Here is an 18,924-nt window from a genome sequence, read left to right as displayed (position 1 = left end):
CTCTAAACGGCGGTGAGGTGCTTCATTTGAAGCTTTGTTCGATAAATGTAGCTTTTTGATGCTTAGTGTCCATAATAAAAATTTGTTTTGGTGTCAAAGCCGATGACCAATTGCAAATTAATAGTAGGATACAACAACACAACATGCATTTTAAGGCCATTTTCCCTGCTAGAGCGGGGGTTAGCCACAAATTAATTAATAGTAGGATGATACATGTATTTTTATCAGCGATTTTTTTGTACGCCAAACATCCTTAGCTTTTGGACTTTTGTTTGGTGTTTGACAATAAAACCGAAATTATTATTATAATAATGCACCATAGTACTAATACAAGGAGAGGAATTATAGAAGGGTGAGGACAAGATATCAGGGGTGCTGAAGCTCAATGGTGGAAATGGTCGACGACAAGGTACCGGTGGGCAGCAGACTTGACATCTTGGAGGACAGGAGTTTGAGGCAGAGTTTGAGACAGCTCCACAGGTGAAATTTTCTGGCAGAATGTGCACATCTTGAAGGCACTGGGCCTGGGTGGATAGTTTGGAAGGCAGGAGGCACATGACCAGAATAGTGCCGGTTAAAAAAGAAACTGCAACGTGACCAACCTTCAAATGGCGAGCAAGAAGCAGACCCTGGGACATCTTCTCAATGGGAGATTCCAATGACACAGAAGGCCTAAGATTCCATAGCTTCAATGACAGGGGAAAGAGAGGGCAAGATGGGAAGCATGAGCATCAGTCCACATTGGGGAACCACATTCGATGACGCCCCAGACAAAGGCCTTGTGGACAATGATAAACTGACAGGTCCTGCAGAGAATTTCAAGATGAAAGATACCAAATTCCCTTTCGGCAGATCAGCTGAGGGAGCTACCAGAGCCTGCCTGAAATATTCCACACAGAGTGGACGGTCCGCAAACCGAGACCATGGATTTTTCCAATGACGACGACATGTCATTGATGTACATCAAGAACAGCATCGGTTCCAAAACGCTATTTTGTGGGACACTGGCCTACTGATACAGTACGGGATCGTATTCCATCCAAAGCAACCTGCTACTTAAAAGAGCGCAGGATATCCGATCTGTGAACATACACACGCAAAGCCAGAATGGAACGGTGATAGCACTTGCTTGCAGTTTGGAAATCAGGGCAAAGTTCTAGATAAACATAGCATTGTAGCGGTTACCGCTGGATGCACACAATCGCCTTGCACCGGCCAGAACACGGCCAGACGCGCCTCTCCCGGGCATGCCCGGACTCACTGTTCCCGGGCACGCCCGAACCTCCCGGGCACGCCCGGTCTCGTCTTTCCCGGGCATGCCCGCTCTCGCCTTTCCAGGGCTCGCCCAGAGCGTCCGGGCATGCCCGCTATCGCCTTTCCAGGGCTCGCCCAGAGCGTCCGGGCATGCCCACTATCGCCTTTCCAGGGCTCGCCCAGAGCGTCCGGGCATGCCCGCTCTCGCCTTTCCAGTGCTCGTCCAGAGCGCCCGGGCACGCCCAGCCTCGACTTGCCAGGCCGCAGCCAAACACGCCCGGGCAGGTCCAGACTCGCCTTTCCAAGGCTTGCCCTTGACACCCGGGCATGCCCGGTATAGCTTGTGCCGGGCAAACTTCCCGACATAAATGTGTATATATATTGCTGCTCGATAAACGGGCTTTTGGTCAGAATACCTGAGCTGTTTTGTTTCAATAAAGCAACTCGGACGAATTCCGTCTTTGGTCGCGTCACTTCTTTCGACTCGCGTTGGAGCGCCGCTCCTTCACTGGTGACCTACCGACATGGACACGGCAGTGACTCTTAAACTGCCTACCTTCTGGGAGGCTCACGCGGCTGTTTGGTTCGCCCAGGCGGACTCCCAGTTCGCCCTGCGAGGCATCACCGCGGACGACACCCGCTTCCACCACGTCGTGGCAGCGCTCGGTTCCGCCACCGCGGCCCGCGCCCTGAGCCTCCTCGAGCACCCGCCGGCTGCCGACAAGTATGACGCGCTGAAGACGCTCCTCCTCGACGCTTTCGCCCTCTCACCGGCGGCACTCGCACGGCGCCTGCTCGACCTGCCCGAGCTCGGCGACACGCGCCCGTCCGAGCGCATGGACTATATGCTCTCGTTGCTCGGTGAGCACTCTCCGGATTTTCTGTTCCGCGAGTTGTTCCTTCGCCAGCTGCCTCACCCGGTACGCCTCGCCCTGGCTGGCACGTCGATCACCGATCCCCGCGCCCTCGCCAGGGAAGCCGATAAAATCTCCTCGGCGGGCCAACACATCGGCGCGGCTACCTGGAGCCTGCCGCCGTCCGAGGCGACGCCCACGACGCCCGAGCGCCCTGCGCGGTTGGAGGCCGAACTGCCGGTGAAACTGGCGGCCGCCACGCCGCACCGACCGCTTCCGACACGACGGCCGGGGCCTCCACCTGACAAGGCGTGGTGTTATTACCACGCCAGGTTCGGACACAAGGCTCGGACGTGCCGACCCCCGTGCACTTTCGGCAAGTCGGGAAACGGCCGGGCCGGCGTTCAGTCCCAGCCATGAGCGCCGGCCACTCGGGCAACTTGCTTTTTATTCGGGACAAAGCGTCCGGGCGGCGTTTCCTTTGTGACACCGGCGCCCAACTGAGCGTCATACCCGCCTCCGAGCAGGACAGGCGGGACGCCGTTTGCGGCCCCTCTTTGGTCGCTGCTAATGGCTCGGCCATACGCACTTTCGGCCCGCGCAACGTCACCCTCTGCTTCGGCAGCCAGCGCTTTCAGTGGACCTTTGTGACCGCCTGCGTCCCCATGGCTTTGCTGGGCGCCGACTTCCTCTGCGCGCACGGGCTGCTGGTCGACGTCAAACGTCGTCGCCTTGTCAACGCCGAGACCTTCAGCTCCCTGGCGTGCACGATGAGCAGCTCCGCGCCGACCGAATTGGCGTGCGCCCTCCCGACGGCGAACGAGTTCGCTCGCCTGCTCGCGGAATTCCCGGCCCTCACACGGCCGACGTTTTCGGCCGTCGCAGTGCGGCATGGGATCGAGCACCACATACCCACTACGGGCCCGCCGGTCTACGCCAGGGCCCGCCGCCTCGACCCGGCCAAGCTCGCCGTGGCAAAGGCCGAGTTCGACGCGTTGGAGCACCTCGGCATCGTGCGGCGCTCCAATAGCGTGTGGGCCTCACCACTGCACATCGTGCCAAAGCCGGGGGGTGGATGGCGCCCGTGTGGCGACTACCGCCGCCTCAACGACGCTACCACCCCCGACAGGTACCCGATCCCGCACATCCAGGACTTTTCCGCCCGTTTGGCGGGACGGGTCATATTTTCCAAAATTGACCTGATACGGGGATACCACCAGGTACCTGTCCGGGCGGCCGACGTCCCGAAGACGGCCGTCATCACGCCGTTCGGCCTGTTCGAATTTTTGAGGATGCCGTTTGGCCTCAAGAACGCGGCCCAGGCGTTCCAGCGCTTAATAGACGGCGTGCTGCGCAACCTGCCATTTCTTTTCGTCTATCTAGACGACATCCTCGTCGCCAGCACGTCCCGCGCCGAGCACCTCCTCCACCTCCGAACACTGTTCGGTCGCCTCAGCGAGCACGGCTTAATTGTCAACCCGGCCAAATGCCACTTCGGCACGACGACCGTTGACTTTTTGGGCCACCGCATCACCAAGACCGGGGCCGTGCCACTGCCGACCAAGGTCGAGGCCATCACCACGTTCCCGCATCCCCGTTCCATCAAGGCCCTACAAGAGTTCCTCGGCATGGTGAATTTTTATCACCGATTCGTGCCCCGCGCTGCTCAGCTCATGCGGCCCCTTTACGAGGCCCTCCGGGGCAAGCCGGCCAAGCATGACATCGTTTGGTCCGCGGCCATGGACGTGGCCTTCGCGAGCGCAAAACGGGCCCTCGCCGACGCAACGCTGCTGGCTCACCCGGTGCTCAACGCGCCCATCGCCCTCACTACGGACGCCTCCAACTACGCGGTGGGCGCCGTCCATGAACAATGGGTGGACGGGGTTTGGCAGCCACTCGCTTTTTTCAGCCGGCAGCTCCGGCGGAACGAGTTAAAATACAGCACGTTCGACCCCGAGCTGCTCGGTCTATTCCTGGCCATTCGCCATTTCCGACACCTCCTGGAGGGCCGCCCGTTCACGGCTTTCGTCGACCACAAGCCGTTGGTCTACACAATGGCCAAAGTCACGGAGCCGTGGTCGGCCCGCCAGCAGCGCCACCTCTCCGCCGTGTCGGAATTCACCACGGACATCCGGCACGTCGCCGGCAAAGACAACGCTGTGGCCGACTGTCTTTCTCGGGCCAGCGCGAACGTGGTCCACCTCGGCGTGGACTTCGCGCTCATGGCGGCCGACCAGACCACCGACACCTCGGTGCAGGCCCTCCGGGCGGCGGACACGGACCTCCCCCTGGCCGACATCCCCTTTGCGGGCACCGTCCTGCTCTGCGACGTCTCCCAGGGCCAGCCTCACCCCATCGTGCCCGTTTCCTGGCAGCGCCGCATCTTCGCCTCCATCCACGGCCTTTCTCACCCGGGCCGGAAAGCTTCTCAGAAGCTGGTGTCGGCGCGTTTCGTCTGGCACGGCCTTCGACGGAACGTCCGCGACTGGGCCAATGCCTGCACGGCCTGCCAGCGGGCCAAGGTCCACCGCCACACCCAGGCCCCGCTGGCACCTTTCACCGTGCCTGCACGGCGTTTCGACCACATCCACGTGGACCTGGTGGGTCCCCTGCCCCCATCGCGGGGGTTCACCCACCTGCTCACCATGGTGGACAGGACCACCAGGTGGCCGGAGGCCGTGCCCCTCACCTCCACCACCACCGCCGACGTGGCGCAGGCGTTCATCGCCACCTGGGTCGCGTGCTTCGGCGCACCGGCGGACATCTCGTCCGACCGTGGCCCACAGTTCACGTCCGAACTTTGGGGCGCGGTCGCCCGCTCGTTGGGGGTCACGCTGCACCGCACCACGGCCTACCACCCCCAAGCCAACGGGTTGTGCGAGCGGTTTCACCGCTCCATGAAGGCCGCACTCATGGCCGGCCTTCAGGACGACGGTTGGACCGACCGGCTGCCGTGGGTCCTTTTGGGCCTCCGCACGGCCCCCAAGGAGGACCTCCGGGCGTCCGCCGCCGAGCTCGTCTACAGCCAGCCGCTCCGCGTCCCAGGCGAGTTCATGCCCGACGCTACCAGTCCCTGGTCCGCCGCACACCAGCGCTCGGACCTCCAGGAGGCCGCCCGCCGATTTGCCCCCGTGCCAACGTCCCGCCACGGTGGCCCCCAGTCCTACGTCCCCCCGGCGCTTCGCACAGCGGAGTACGTCTTTGTGCGTCATGACGCGCACCGGGGGCCACTCCGGCCGCCGTACGACGGGCCCTTCCGGGTCCTGCGACGGGGCGACAAGTCCTTTGTCGTCGACGTTGGCGGCCGGTCGGACAGGATCTCTGTGGACCGCCTCAAACCGGCGCACATGGACGTCGACTGACCACGGTTGGCCCTTCCTCCGCGGCGAGGCCGCCCCCCATCCACAGTTCCCCCCGCTCGACCACCCACCACCACGTCGGACCCCTCCCCACGACCCTCCAGGGGTCGCTTCAGCCGGGTCATCCGGACCCCCCTTAAATTGACCCTGCCGGTGCAGGTCGATTCTGGAGGGGCGTGTGTAGCGGTTACCGCTGGATGCACACAATCGCCTTGCACCGGCCAGAACACGGCCAGACGCGCCTCTCCCGGGCATGCCCGGACTCACTGTTCCCGGGCACGCCCGAACCTCCCGGGCACGCCCGGTCTCGTCTTTCCCGGGCATGCCCGCTCTCGCCTTTCCAGGGCTCACCCAGAGCGTCCGGGCATGCCCGCTATCGCCTTTCCAGGGCTCGCCCAGAGCGTCCGGGCATGCCCGCTATCGCCTTTCCAGGGCTCGCCCAGAGCGTCTGGGCATGCCCGCTCTCGCCTTTCCAGTGCTCGTCCAGATCGCCCGGGCACGCCCAGCCTCGACTTGCCAGGCCGCAGCCAAACACGCCCGGGCAGGTCCAGACTCGCCTTTCCAAGGCTCGCCCTTGACACCCGGGCATGCCCGGTATAGCTTGTGCCGGGCAAACTTCCCGACATAAATGTGTATATATATTGCTGCCCGATAAACGGGCTTTTGGTCAGAATACCTGAGCTGTTTTGTTTCAATAAAGCAACTCGGACGAATTCCGTCTTTGGTCGCGTCACTTCTTTCGACTCGCGTTGGAGCGCCGCTCCTTCAGCATGAGAGATGTCCAGTGAGATATCCCTGACGTTTATCTTTGATTGAGAGCATCCATCCAATGGTGACACAGAAGTAGTGTGTCCAAGATGGGATGATCTGGGCCAGACTGCAGATCAGAGAGCCAGTACCAGATTCTGCTGCAATTATAAATTCCATTTTCTTACATTGGGAAGGAGGATGACTCCCATGATTTTCATATGATGGTGTTTACATGGTACAGGAGAAATGACTTGGATAGAGCAGGGGAAACAGGAGTAGACAAGGCAGATGGACCGTTTGAGTATTAGGGTGCTGACATTGTCAGTACAAGTTGCAAAATCACGACAGGTGAGGAATTTCTCTACCTCGTCAGGAGAAAAAGTTCATATTCTGCAGGATGTAAACTTTCCACCAAAGCCTCACCGCTGCTTTCTGGTAATATGCGACTAACGTATGAATGCTAAACGAGGCCTTTTGCGCAGTTGCTGTGTGTGTGTGTGTACTTTCAGTGACCTGGTTCTCCTCGACAGGCACTTTTAACCTGCCATCACTATCGTGAAGTGTGATTCAAATAGTCTTTGAAACATAATTTTCAGGATTTTGACGAAAGTGGCAATTTCAAAGTGGTTAACCAGGTTTGCTCTGTTCCTTAATGCAAATCGGACTTACAAGAATATAGAAAAAGAGAAAAGTAGGTAACTATGTAAGCAAGGTAGAAACAAAGTATGTGTCACCACCTATGAGGATGTACAAAACTCATGTCAGAGCAGCTGCACACCCAATATCTCAGTTCAAGAAAACTGGTGGAAACATGAACTGAAAGCAATCACTGAAAACAAGGACGTCATGCTAATGTATGACCGAATGATCCCATCAAGCAGGAACAAAGAAAACAAAGCATTGCGACCGGATATAGTACTGAGGTACAAAAAAGACAAGCGTTACGCCTAGGTCCCCCGTCGGTGAAGTGATGCGAGTTGACAAAGTGGAAGACGCAAGGCGGCCATCTTGGATTTTGACGTGGCGACCCAATTTTCAATAGCGTTCTCCCTTATGCGTAGATACACCCACACACCAAATTAGAAGTTGGTACTTCGCTTATTTTTCAAGATATTCATCTCAAGGTTCAGACATACATGGCGGCGGCCATCTTGGATTTTGACGTGGCGACCCAATTTTAAACAGGGTTCTTGCTTTTGTCGAGATACACCCACATACCAGATTAGAAGTTGGTACTCCGCTTATTTTTCAAGATATTCCGCTCATATGGTTCAGACATATATATGGTGGTGGCCATCTTGGATTTTGACGTGGCGACCCAATTTTAAATAGCGTTCTTCCTTATGCGTAGATACACCCACACACCAGATTAGACGTTGGTACTTCACTTATTTTTCAAGATATTCAGCTCACAAGGTTCAGACATACATGGCATCAGACATACATGACGGCGGCCATCTTGGATTTTGACGTGGGTTGCACCCACACACCAAATTCGAATGCGGTCCTTCGCTTACGCACGCACGCACGCCTGCACGGACACACGGACAGAGGGGAAAACCATAGTCCCCCTTTCGCTCCGCGGTGCGACGGGGGACAAAAAGGAGGCATTGCTAATTGAGGTGTCAGTCCTCAAATTTTGGCCTAAACTAAGCAAAAAACAATAAAATGACCATAGACCTCAAAAATGAAGTGGAAAGATTCTGGAAGCTGAAGAGAACCAAAATTGTACCAGTGATTATGGGAGCAATAGGAATGATAAAAAGAACATTGCAGAGATCTTAGAAGCCATTTCTGAGAATATTACGACAAACTAACTGCAGTTGGAAGCTGTCCAAGGCTCGGTGACAATCCTCAAAAGAGTCCTCGGAACAAAACTTTGAGAACAAGAAAACTTCAAAAACTAGTCCATGAATCATGATCCCTTACTGAAATGGAGGTGGATACTTCAAGACCTGGAAGGACTCCGTTCCACCTTCTGAAACCTTCACATGGAGATTAACAACAGACACAGACACAGACACAGACACAGACACACACACCTTTCACCTATAGATGCAAATATCAAGTACAATTTCTCCTGTGGCCCCAGAAATAAACAAATTTATTTTATATTTATAATGGCACTCAAAGCCCACACAACTCCCACTTCTCTCAAAAATGATTAATAGTAAATAACATCATGTAAAACTTAGCCTTTGCATTGACAAGCCGCCGATATGATCTTACCATCGGTGTTAAGAAGCACGATGGTTTGATCAGAATGCACCATCTACAAACTTTCGGGTGGGTTTTCACGGGCCCACATCGTCGCGAGGTTATGCAGTACGGGGTGCAAGATATCAGCTTTTTGGAATAGTTGATCAGCGAGTTCTCCAAATCTTTCGTTATGCAGAGGCACACCCTTTTCTCACAAGTATTGTCGGCTTCTTTCAAAGTTTTTTTTTTATCCGGTCGTTTCATGCTACAGTCCTTATCTGGCACGCAGGAAATACATCTAGGCCACCCCAATGAACTTCATTACTAGGGGTTTCTGTGCATATGCACCGAACAATTTAGGATGGAATACGTCATTTCAAAAGTACCGCCTTGCCTCACCACATGAATGCTTTGATGTCAACCTTCAAAAGGAACTTTGTGATACACCTCGGTCCAACAGCAAAGGTGACTGCATTGGCTGCCATAGTAGTTTTACCAAGAATACTTTGTCCAGTGGAACAATCACATTATATTGCAACTTGTCTCACAAGTTGCTTCAATAACATTAGTAAGCCAATGAGGTATAGGATGGTACAGGAAGAGGGAGGGATTAGGAACCTTGGCATTTTCTGCACAGCAAATCAAGGCAGTCAGGCTTGGCATATGCAGTGTGCATTGTAAACCTGTTCTTCAAGAACAAAATAACAGAGGATCAGCATGTTCCGGTCCAGGGATAGACTACCAATTGTCAAAAAGTTTTAGTGGATGATGAAAGACCTGCAAGGCTCGCTTTGACTCTGGCATGAAATGGCGGACCATTCCTTTGTCACTACAACTGCAAATTCATCTCACACCCCTTGGAAACAATCCAGTTTATTTATTTACTTTCTTTGCACCGGCCAAACAAGTTCCCTAAAGCCCAAACACTATGTTTTCTGGTACACACTTTGCACAGACCAACATTATCGAATTTCAAGGGAGTTCAATGACCATTTCTACACTTCCAAAACTGTCACCCAATTCTCCTGCATTTTAATGTGTAGCAATTTGGTGATTCTCCAAAATTAGCTGTTTAATTTCCGGGTCAAAGCAGTTGGTTGCATGTGAGAATACCCTAAAATCACTCACCAAATGACGGCCATTTTTTTTTTACCTCGCTGCATCATTTAAACAACTATGTGCAACACAGGCAACACTGAGTTCTCTCCTGTGAATACCAGGAACTTTGACGTCATCCTTCAAAAGGAACTTGATGATATACCTCTATTCCACAGCAGATGTGACTACATTGGTGGCCACAGTAGTTTTAACCAGCATGCTCTTTCCAGTGGAAACGTCACGTTCTAATGCAACTTCAGTCTCTTGCTTGCTTCAATGACTCGATCTGTTTAAGCTCAAAACGAATGATAATAAAGCACAAAATAAGCATTTGAGAAGCTTTTAATATTGAAAATATATGTACAGAACAAAACATTATTCATTCTAAAACTCCGAATCAAAACAATGTAAGGAATCCAAAATCAGTGGTACTTCTCCTCGTGCCAACTGGATCGCTCATGAATGGGCAGAGACATGGTGTGAACAAGAACAGACAATGCGGAAAGTACAAAGTCAAGAAAAACAAAGGGTGTATAGAGCCGGTATATGTAACGTTCACCTTAATGATATTTTTTAACCAGCAAAGTGATTTCATTGGTTAATGGAAAATAACGCCAAAGAAAAAGAAAAATCCTGTTAGGATTGGCTCACACCAAGGAAAGTTAACTTTTACCGATACGGGTAACAGCTTCACTCGAGCGGAATCGCTCGACTAGTAAAACACCATTAAGGCAAATGTTTTCGGTTCTGGGTGAATACACACTGCCAAAGAGAAAAATAAAATAAAAAAGTTGCACATGCACGCACACACACACACACACACACACACACACACACACACACACACACACACACACACACACACACACACACACACACACACACACACACACTCGTATAACCATAACACTCCCCACCGAGAGTTTGAGGAATTATCAAAAAGTGTATCAAATTCCCAGCAAGGACAATAGCTCACATCCTCACAATCATTTAGAATCTGATGCCTGTACAAGAAAACAGCTACACTTGGAACCTCGGCTTGGGAGACAATATGCTCACGGACATAAATTAGCACGTTAGTAAATCCTACCCCCAAAACCACCTCTGCAATTTGCAAAAATAAACTTAGATTTGCAAAAGGGGAGGGGGAAAATATAAATAAAATGAAGTCCTTCCAAGAAAGTCATTTTATACATTATTGGTTTCATTATACAACCTACCAAAACAGTCCTTCTTTCGAATCGATACGAGAGATGTAGCAATCCCAAGGCACCAGAGTGGGAAGACTTGCGAGAAGTACATTTCCACAAGAAGCCAACAACCGAGCTGAAGGAAGAACGTGCAAAAAGAGGTCGTAGACAGACAGGCCAATGAATGAGCAAGAGCGAACATCTCCTTCATTACACGGCCACATCACGTCGCCGCACTTGGACGAACGTAGCGACAATCGGACAAGGAAATAATTTTATGGTTCCTGGCCATGCCTCCAGAGAAGAACATCGCTCGCTCACGGAATGATCCGCTATGTACACAGGTAGGCCAGCTTTCCACTTGATGAAATGGGCAGGTACCAAGTATTTGTTTGTCTCAAGCTACTCCCCGCTCCCTTTCATTTTGCAGATTTAGATTTCAGTGTCATTTGAACAAGTTCTACTCAATGGTGCGTGACGAGAGGAGTTTCGGTTTTTGCAGCATGAACCTTTTATCGATAACTGAGCATTGGATATGTGTGTTCAAACCAAACTGTAAACCAAAGGCTAAATTAAGCATATGGGAATTGAAAAAAAAAATTTCAACAATAATAACTGAAACTCAATATTCGTTTTGTTTCGATCTCAAAGACCCAACGTGACCAAACTGCTGAAAGTAAGTCTTTGACTCCAGGGCTTGCTTGCATGAGAAATGTCGAAACAGTTGTAATTTTCGGTGTGCAATGTTTAACAGAAAATAAAAAACAACAACTCTGCAAAGTACAAGGATCATGCTTCCAATTAAAAAATCTGAAACATGCAGGCAATCATCGACAGATGCTTTGGCATTATGGAAGGGAGTCAAGAAGTCTCTCCCACCACGAACCCACCCCTCACCATCTCCTCAACAATGAAGGAATGATGCTCACCAGCAAAACTTTGCATTGCTTGTTTCTCACCAATGTCACACGTTTTTACCATTGTTGGGTGAGTTGCATGAAGCCAGTGGAATGTGTCAGTATTTTTGCTCAAACTTCTAAAAAAAAGTGCAAAACAAATAAAAACAATAAACTCCCGATCGTAATGCCCTCACAGCAAACAAAAAGACCAGACGTAGTATTTAAATAATTGAGCCTTAGATTAAAACCTGTGAAGGTCTGTAAAGAATATGATGCACGCGAGTGTGAATAAGGTGATGCAAGGTGAACCGTGACACTTTCCAGGACAAAATAAACCGTCTGAGAGCCATCAGTTGTGTAGCGCGTTCAATAGACCAGCTCTTCAATGAGCTGCTGTGATCTGCGGTGCCGAGAATACTTCACTTGCAAGAGATCCCCGACTTCATCCATTGCTTTCAGCACCTGCAAGACAAGGCCATGCCAAGGGCAAATTAAAGAAGCACTGTAAATGCCATGGCATCACAAGATAAATATTCATGGGAATTCTTTTTACAAAAAAAAAAGCTAAATATGTGTTTGCGCAACACGACATTGCGAGCAAAATGATGAAGGGGACAATTTTTTTTAACTTGAACGGTACTTGGTCGAGCGCATACCTCCGCCAGACTGAGCAGTTCACATTTTGTATCACACCGATAGGCCGGATCTGGATGTTCACCAAAATCAAATCAGCTTGTTCTTGTCACCTATCCAACTCATCCACCTAGTTTCAAGCTCACCTAATGTTGCATTAACAGCGGAAAATGGAAAAAACGTTTTCTACAGCCTTTAAAACTTTTATTTTATTTCAAATGAATTATACACTCGAACATTGAAGAGCACAAATCACCTTGTTGTCACTTCCAAAAACCTCCAGTTTAGCAGTACTTGGCCAAAATATTACGCCATCTGGACCGATGAAATTTGCCCCTTGCGCTTTTCAGTGCGGTGGAATATTGAGATTCGGACAAAATTGTGGCTCGTGATCGGAAATATAAATTGTGCTCAGCAATGCAAAACAAGAGTTGCAGGCGGTGGGGGAGGGCGGGGTGGGGGGGGGGAGAGGAGGGGAGGGTGAAGGTCTGAAGGTCTGAAGTTGATAGGTCTGAAGTTAAGGGTTTGGTTTTTGAACTTTGTTTACATAATGCGGTGATGTTGGTGGAGTTCCAAGCAGATGAAAGATGACCCAGTGCAAATGATATGGTGAACAGAGCAGAAAGAGGATGTGCAGGAGCAGCTTGATACCCTCTCTCTTTCAGAGGTCCTTCTTGGATGAACAATTCCCTCCCTCTTGGAAAGCTGCAAACATCACATCCAAGGAAATGCTACAAAACTGATCCCTTCAACTACAGATCGTTCAGCCTTCTCCCAATCATAAAAAAAAGAAATGGCAGGTCATCTTTGCCACATTGACCTCAAATGCCACCTCCTCTCCAACTCGCAATTCTCTGACAACCAGTTTTTCTTTATATCTGGCCATTCCATTTGGATTACATTATTCCTTCTTATACAGCTGTGGATGGATGCTCTAAACTAATTTCATTTACTTCCATTTTAATTTGGCCTTGCATTATTTTCGAACAGAATGTAGGTCGATGTTCTCTCAAATGTGTTATTATATCTCCTCTGCAAAGCCAACTTGCATTTTCCATATGAATTGAACACAGGAATGCTTGTCTTGTAGTGTAATGGCCTCCTGATAAGGGTGAACCTTGAGGGGATTGGTGTGATGCTATGGGCATGTGACGAAACACAATAACACATTTGAGAGAACATCGACCTACATTCTGTTCTAAAAGAATGCAAGGCCAAATTAAAACGGAAGTAAATGAAATTACTTCGACACTCTAAACCGCAAGCAAGCGGCTAAGCCATCTCTCGATCTTCTGAAACAAAGCTGGGTGTGAGACAGTATCAAAGTTGTCTTTGTTTGGTTATACAAGTCCTCCTGTGGAAATGCCTCTCCGATTCCTTCTGAGCAGAAACAGCAGGTGTCTCTTGATGGTATCTTTCCCAATTAACTTTCCCTTTAGGTTTGGGTTCCACAAGGCAATGTCTTTGGAGCTGCATTATTCTTGATCTTTAGGAGTCTTTTGAAAGACAACTTTACCATTTGCATGACTCCTCCACCATGTACAGAACAATAGATCACACTTGTGGAAGACGGGCCATTTTGTCAGACCTGGAAATAAACCGCTGGTCACTGACTTTTCTGTTAAATGCCGGCAAGATTCAAACCCGACAACAGTCTTTCAAAGAAGCTTATTATCTGCCACAACCTTTCATGGGAGGATCATATCACCAAGTTAGTATCAAAGGGCAGTTGCAGTCTAGGTATTCTCCATAAAACTAAGGCATTCCTGTACCGCATCAAGCTCATCACTGTGTACAAGGCTTTCATATGGAGCTCTATGGAGTACATCTCCCCACTCTAGGCTGGCAATGTAAGAATGTGAAACTCCTGTTTCTCATATTGCTTCTCTTGAGGCAGTCAAAAACAAGTATTTCCGCAATCTCAAGGCAGGAGGCAGATTCCCACAGACTGTTATTCATACACTCGCAGCAAGTTGGTGTGCTCTTTAATTTACATGAAAACTAGCGTGGATCAGCTCGCTACACTTGCCTCACCACACGTCGCCGCCGCAGATGCACGGGCTTGTTTTAACCGAGGATAATGACCTGACTGAATTTGAGTTGTTCTGTTGTCATGATTTACATCAATCATCATACAAACATTTCATTTGTACAAATTTATTGATGATATTATTTAATTGTAATTAATTTGTAATCAAAAAAGGTCCAAGTGGTGCTCCAAAGCTCCAAATGGTCAACAAGGGGTCGAAGGTACTTAAGGGGTATAAAGGTTTAAACGTTATAAAAGGCTGGAAGGGTGAAGGGATCTAAAGGTGTCTAAAGTATTGAAAGGGTCTTAAAGGTAAAAGTGGTCTTCAGGGTCTTGGGGCTCTTCAGGAGCTTGGGGTCTAAAGGGTCTTCTGGGTCTTTTCAGTCTTCGGGTTATTTTGAGTCATCTTGGTCTTTTGGGTCTTTAAGGTTATTCGGGGTCATCTGGGTCTTCATGGACTTTTGTGGTCTTAAGGGTCTTCGAAGGTCTAAACTCTAAGGGGTCTCAGCAGTCCTGAGGGCCGAAAGGTATATTCCAACAACACGTAATTAATAGACTACATAATTAATAGACAGGATGCAAACAGCGTTCAAAGAGTACATTATTAATATAAACACACAGCTTCACAGCTTCCTGGACGGACAGGCAGACGGATGTACAGCTTCATGGATGGACGGACGGCTTCACGGACGTGTTTTTCGGTTTTATATATACAGATCTGGCATGGGTCCCGTCTTGCCCTCTCCTACGTCTCTAGCCTCTCCAAGACACCTCAGATCTCATGCATTTCTCTTGAAATCCTCATCTGCTCCCCCTCTCAAAATCCAGACTGGTTGCCCACCTGCATCCCTCTGTTCTACTGAATGTGATTATCTCGTCTTTCTCACTTCAGTCTATTTTAAATGTCCTGGCCATCACTATCTCATATGCTCATGCACATCCTCAATCATCTCTACACATTCCTCTGCTTTCCCATTATGTACCTCTCTGGTCTATTGTTGCTAGTTTTTGTGTTTTTCATCCTGGTGCATGTCCAACTCAAAACCAACCCTCCCACCCTCCCCCTCTCAGCCCCCCTCTCTCCCAACCACCAACACATTTTGGTAGCTTGTCAACGTGCTGCTTTCATCGTTCAGCTGCTTGATGAGCCTGGACACTTGTATACAACACAACAACATGCATTTTAAAAGGCCATTTTCCCTGCTAGAGCGGGGGTTAGCCTTGCGGTCCCCATGACAATCTTCTCCATTTTGCCCTATTTTCTGCATCTCTCCTTGTTAACCCCCTTGCCTGCATTTCTTCTTCCACCATCTTTAGCCAAGTCTTTCTCGGTCTTCCCCGTCTTCTACTTCCTTCTCCATTCATTTCCATCACTCTTCTCAACCAGTCACTTTCATCCTTCCTCAACACATGACCAAACCATCTCAACCTGTTCCTCTTCACAGCATCAATCACAGGCTCTATTCCCATCATCTTTCGCAATTCATCATTTGTCTTCCTCTCTCTCAACGATACTCCGCACATCCGTCGAACCATTCGCATTTCCACCCTTTCCAACCTTCGTTGCTGCTCTACGTTCATTACCCATGTCTCGCTCCCATAAATCATAACACTTCTCACACATGCAGCATACACCTTTCCCTTCAGCTTCAACGACACTCCCCTCCTCATCAGCACGCCACTCAGTTCCCGAAACTTCTTCCATGCACATCTCACTCGAGCAACCGTTGCCGAGTCTGATCCACCTTCTCCATTCAGCATGTCTCCGAGGTAGCAAAATGTTTTCACACCTTCCAGCTTCACGCCGTCTCCAAGATCCAACTCAACATTTCCTCCATCTGCAGCTCCCTCTGTGCACACCTTACATTTGAATGTAGCTACCACACTGGTTAATGACCCTCTCAGACCACTACATTTTTGATGAACCCACTCAGCGCACATTGTACACTGAATGGAGTTCACTCCGACACCCTTCCTACACACAGCACAGGGCCACTTCCCAGTTCTTTCCACCTCACCACATGCTTTACCACTTGCCATCACCTTCGTCTTTCCGATATTCACCTTCACCAAGCTGCCTGCTTTCCCTCGAGGTCCCCATGTGCTGTTTTTGTCTTTCCCTCGCGGTCCCCATGTACTGTCTTTCCCTCGCGGTCCCCATGTACTGTCTTTGTCTTTCCCTCGCGGTCCCCATGTGCTGTTTTTGTCTTTCCCTCGCGGTCCCCATGTACTGTCTTTGTCTTTCCCTCGCGGTCCCCATGTGCTGCCTTTGTCTTTCCCTCGCGGTCCCCATGTGCTGTCTTTGTCTTTCCCTCGTGGTCCCCATGTACTGTCTTTCCCTCGCGGTCCCCATGTACTGTCTTTGTCTTTCCCTCGCGGTCCCCATGTACTGTCTTTGTCTTTCCCTCGCGGTCCCTATGTGCTGTCTTTGTCTTTCCCTCGCGGTCCCCATGTGCTGTTTTTGTCTTTCCCTCGCGGTCCCCATGTACTGTCTTTCCCTCGCGGTCCCCATGTACTGTCTTTGTCTTTCCCTCGCGGTCCCCATGTGCTGTTTTTGTCTTTCCCTCGCGGTCCCCATGTGCTGTCTTTGTCTTTCCCTCGTGGTCCCCATGTACTGTCTTTGTCTTTCCCTCGCGGTCCCCATGTGCTGTTTTTGTCTTTCCCTCGCGGTCCCCATGTACTGTCTTTCCCTCGCGGTCCCCATGTACTGTCTTTCCCTCGCGGTCCCCATGTACTGTCTTTGTCTTTCCCTCGCGGTCCCCATGTGCTGTTTTTGTCTTTCCCTCGCGGTCCCCATGTACTGTCTTTCCCTCGCGGTCCCCATGTGCTGTTTTTGTCTTTCCCTCGCGGTCCCCATGTACTGTCTTTGTCTTTCCCTCGCGGTCCCTATGTGCTGTCTTTGTCTTTCCCTCGCGGTCCCCATGTGCTGTTTTTGTCTTTCCCTCGCGGTCCCCATGTACTGTCTTTCCCTCGCGGTCCCCATGCACTGTCTTTGTCTTTCCCTCGCGGTTGTCAGCTCTTTCACGAGCCTCGATTCAGTATAGAAAAAAAAAAGACCTTTTGTCTCCATACATTCCTTCCACTTGTTCATCTTTTCCTTCAGTCCATCCATACTTTCCGCAATCAACACCAGATCATCTGCATACAACAACTCCCATGGTAAACCCTCCTTTACGTTCTGAGCCAGCACCTCCATCACAGCTACAAATAGTAGTGGACTTAGTACCGACCCCTGATGCACTCCCACCTTCACCTCAAACTCACCACTGTTCCCGTCCTTCGTCCTTACAGCTGTGCGCGCTCTTTTGTACATTGCCATCACTACTCTGATCAACCATTCCTCCACTCCTAACTTACTCAATGCCCCTGTCAATACTTTGCGTGGAACCCGATCGAATGCTTTCTCCAGATCAACAAACCCAAGAAACAACTTCTTCCTCTTCTCCATGTACTTCTCCTGCAACTGCCTCACAATGAAAAGCGCGTCTGTCATTCCTCTTCCTGGCATGAATCCAAACTGCATTTCATCGATCTTCACTTTCTTCCTTATCCTCCTCTCCAACACCCTTTCCAATACCTTCATTCCATGCTCCAATAACTTTATCGCTCGGTACGAGCCACACTCGAGGGTCACCTTTCCCCTTGTATAGAGGGACGAGGGTACTCAGTTCCCAATCCACTGGAATGCGGCCTTCTTTCACCACCAGATTACAGATCTCTGTCATTCTCTTCACACCCCAACTTCCTGCTGCCTTCAACATATCTCCCACAACTCCCGTCGGCCCTCCCGCTTTTCTACCCTTCATTGCTTTTATCGCTTCCTCAACTTCCTTCTCAGTTATCTTCTCTGCCGGTCCTAAAACTGGGTTACTCTCTATGTTGCCATCCCATTCATTCTCTGTATTCAACAGCATTTCCACATATCTTTTCCATCTTCCTTTAATTCCATCTGGGTCGACAACGATTTGTCCCACTTCATCCTTCAAGCAACTCACCCCCATCACATCACACCTTTCTTTCACTATCTGCTTTGCAATCCTGAATACTGCTTTCTGACCCTCTTCCGAATCCAAGCGTTCTCCGAACATTTTCCTACATGCCTCCTGTGCCTTTGCTACCTCTTTCTTTGCAGCCTTCCTGGCTGCCTTATAACTTTCATGCTCTGCTGTTTCTGCTCCCGTACCCTTTGCCTTCTGCCACTCCTTGAACTTCTTCCTCTTCTCGTCAATCCTCTTTCCAACTTCATCATCCCACCACCATGTTTCCGAGTGCGTCGGTGGTCCTTTTGTCCATCCACATACCTCACCAACGGCTCCCAACAGACTAGCTTTCATTGACATCCAACCACTTTCAAGCTCAACCACATCATCCTCGACCCTACTCAGCCTCTCTTTTAATGCCTCCCTTACTGTCACCTCTTTCAACCTCCACACCTTCATTCTCGGTTGGTACTTCACCCGCCGAGCTCTCCTCGCACCTTTCACCCTTACGTCGCAGACAACCAAGTGGTGCTGTGAAACAGCCTCCTCCCCCGGGATCACCTTTGTGTCCCGGAGGTGCCCCCTATCTCGCCTACGCACCATCAGGTAGTCAACGGTTGTCGTCGACCCACTTGACGTGTATGTAACAAGCTTATTATCCTCTTTCTGGAACTGAGTA

The 18,924-nt window shown here is 50.3% G+C and overlaps 1 protein-coding gene across 5 annotated transcripts in view; it reads right to left on the bottom strand.

Annotated features, from left to right (window-relative positions):
• Positions 1-9,840: 9,840 nt before the first annotated feature.
• The window catches only part of LOC137426599 (serine palmitoyltransferase 2), a 62,000-nt gene continuing 52,916 nt past the window's right edge, over positions 9,841-18,924 (bottom strand). For 2 of the 5 annotated variants that reach the window (XM_068115267.2, XM_078779257.1), the window contains exon 12: positions 9,841-12,065. In XM_068115267.2, coding sequence (XP_067971368.1) covers positions 11,970-12,065 — 96 coding nt within the window. In that variant the 3' untranslated portion in view covers positions 9,841-11,969. Of the gene's footprint in view, positions 12,066-12,728; positions 12,942-18,924 lie in introns of those variants that run through there. The other 3 variants (XM_068115265.2, XM_068115266.2, XM_078779259.1) reach the window with 3 other exon arrangements.

The sequence above is a fragment of the Myxine glutinosa genome, chromosome 5, assembly GCF_964187855.1.
Source record: "Myxine glutinosa chromosome 5, kmMyxGlut1.1, whole genome shotgun sequence".
Classification (NCBI taxonomy): domain Eukaryota; kingdom Metazoa; phylum Chordata; class Myxini; order Myxiniformes; family Myxinidae; genus Myxine; species Myxine glutinosa.
The sequence above is the reverse complement of the archived record's forward strand: the minus strand, read 5'-3'. Positions and strand labels throughout refer to the sequence as shown.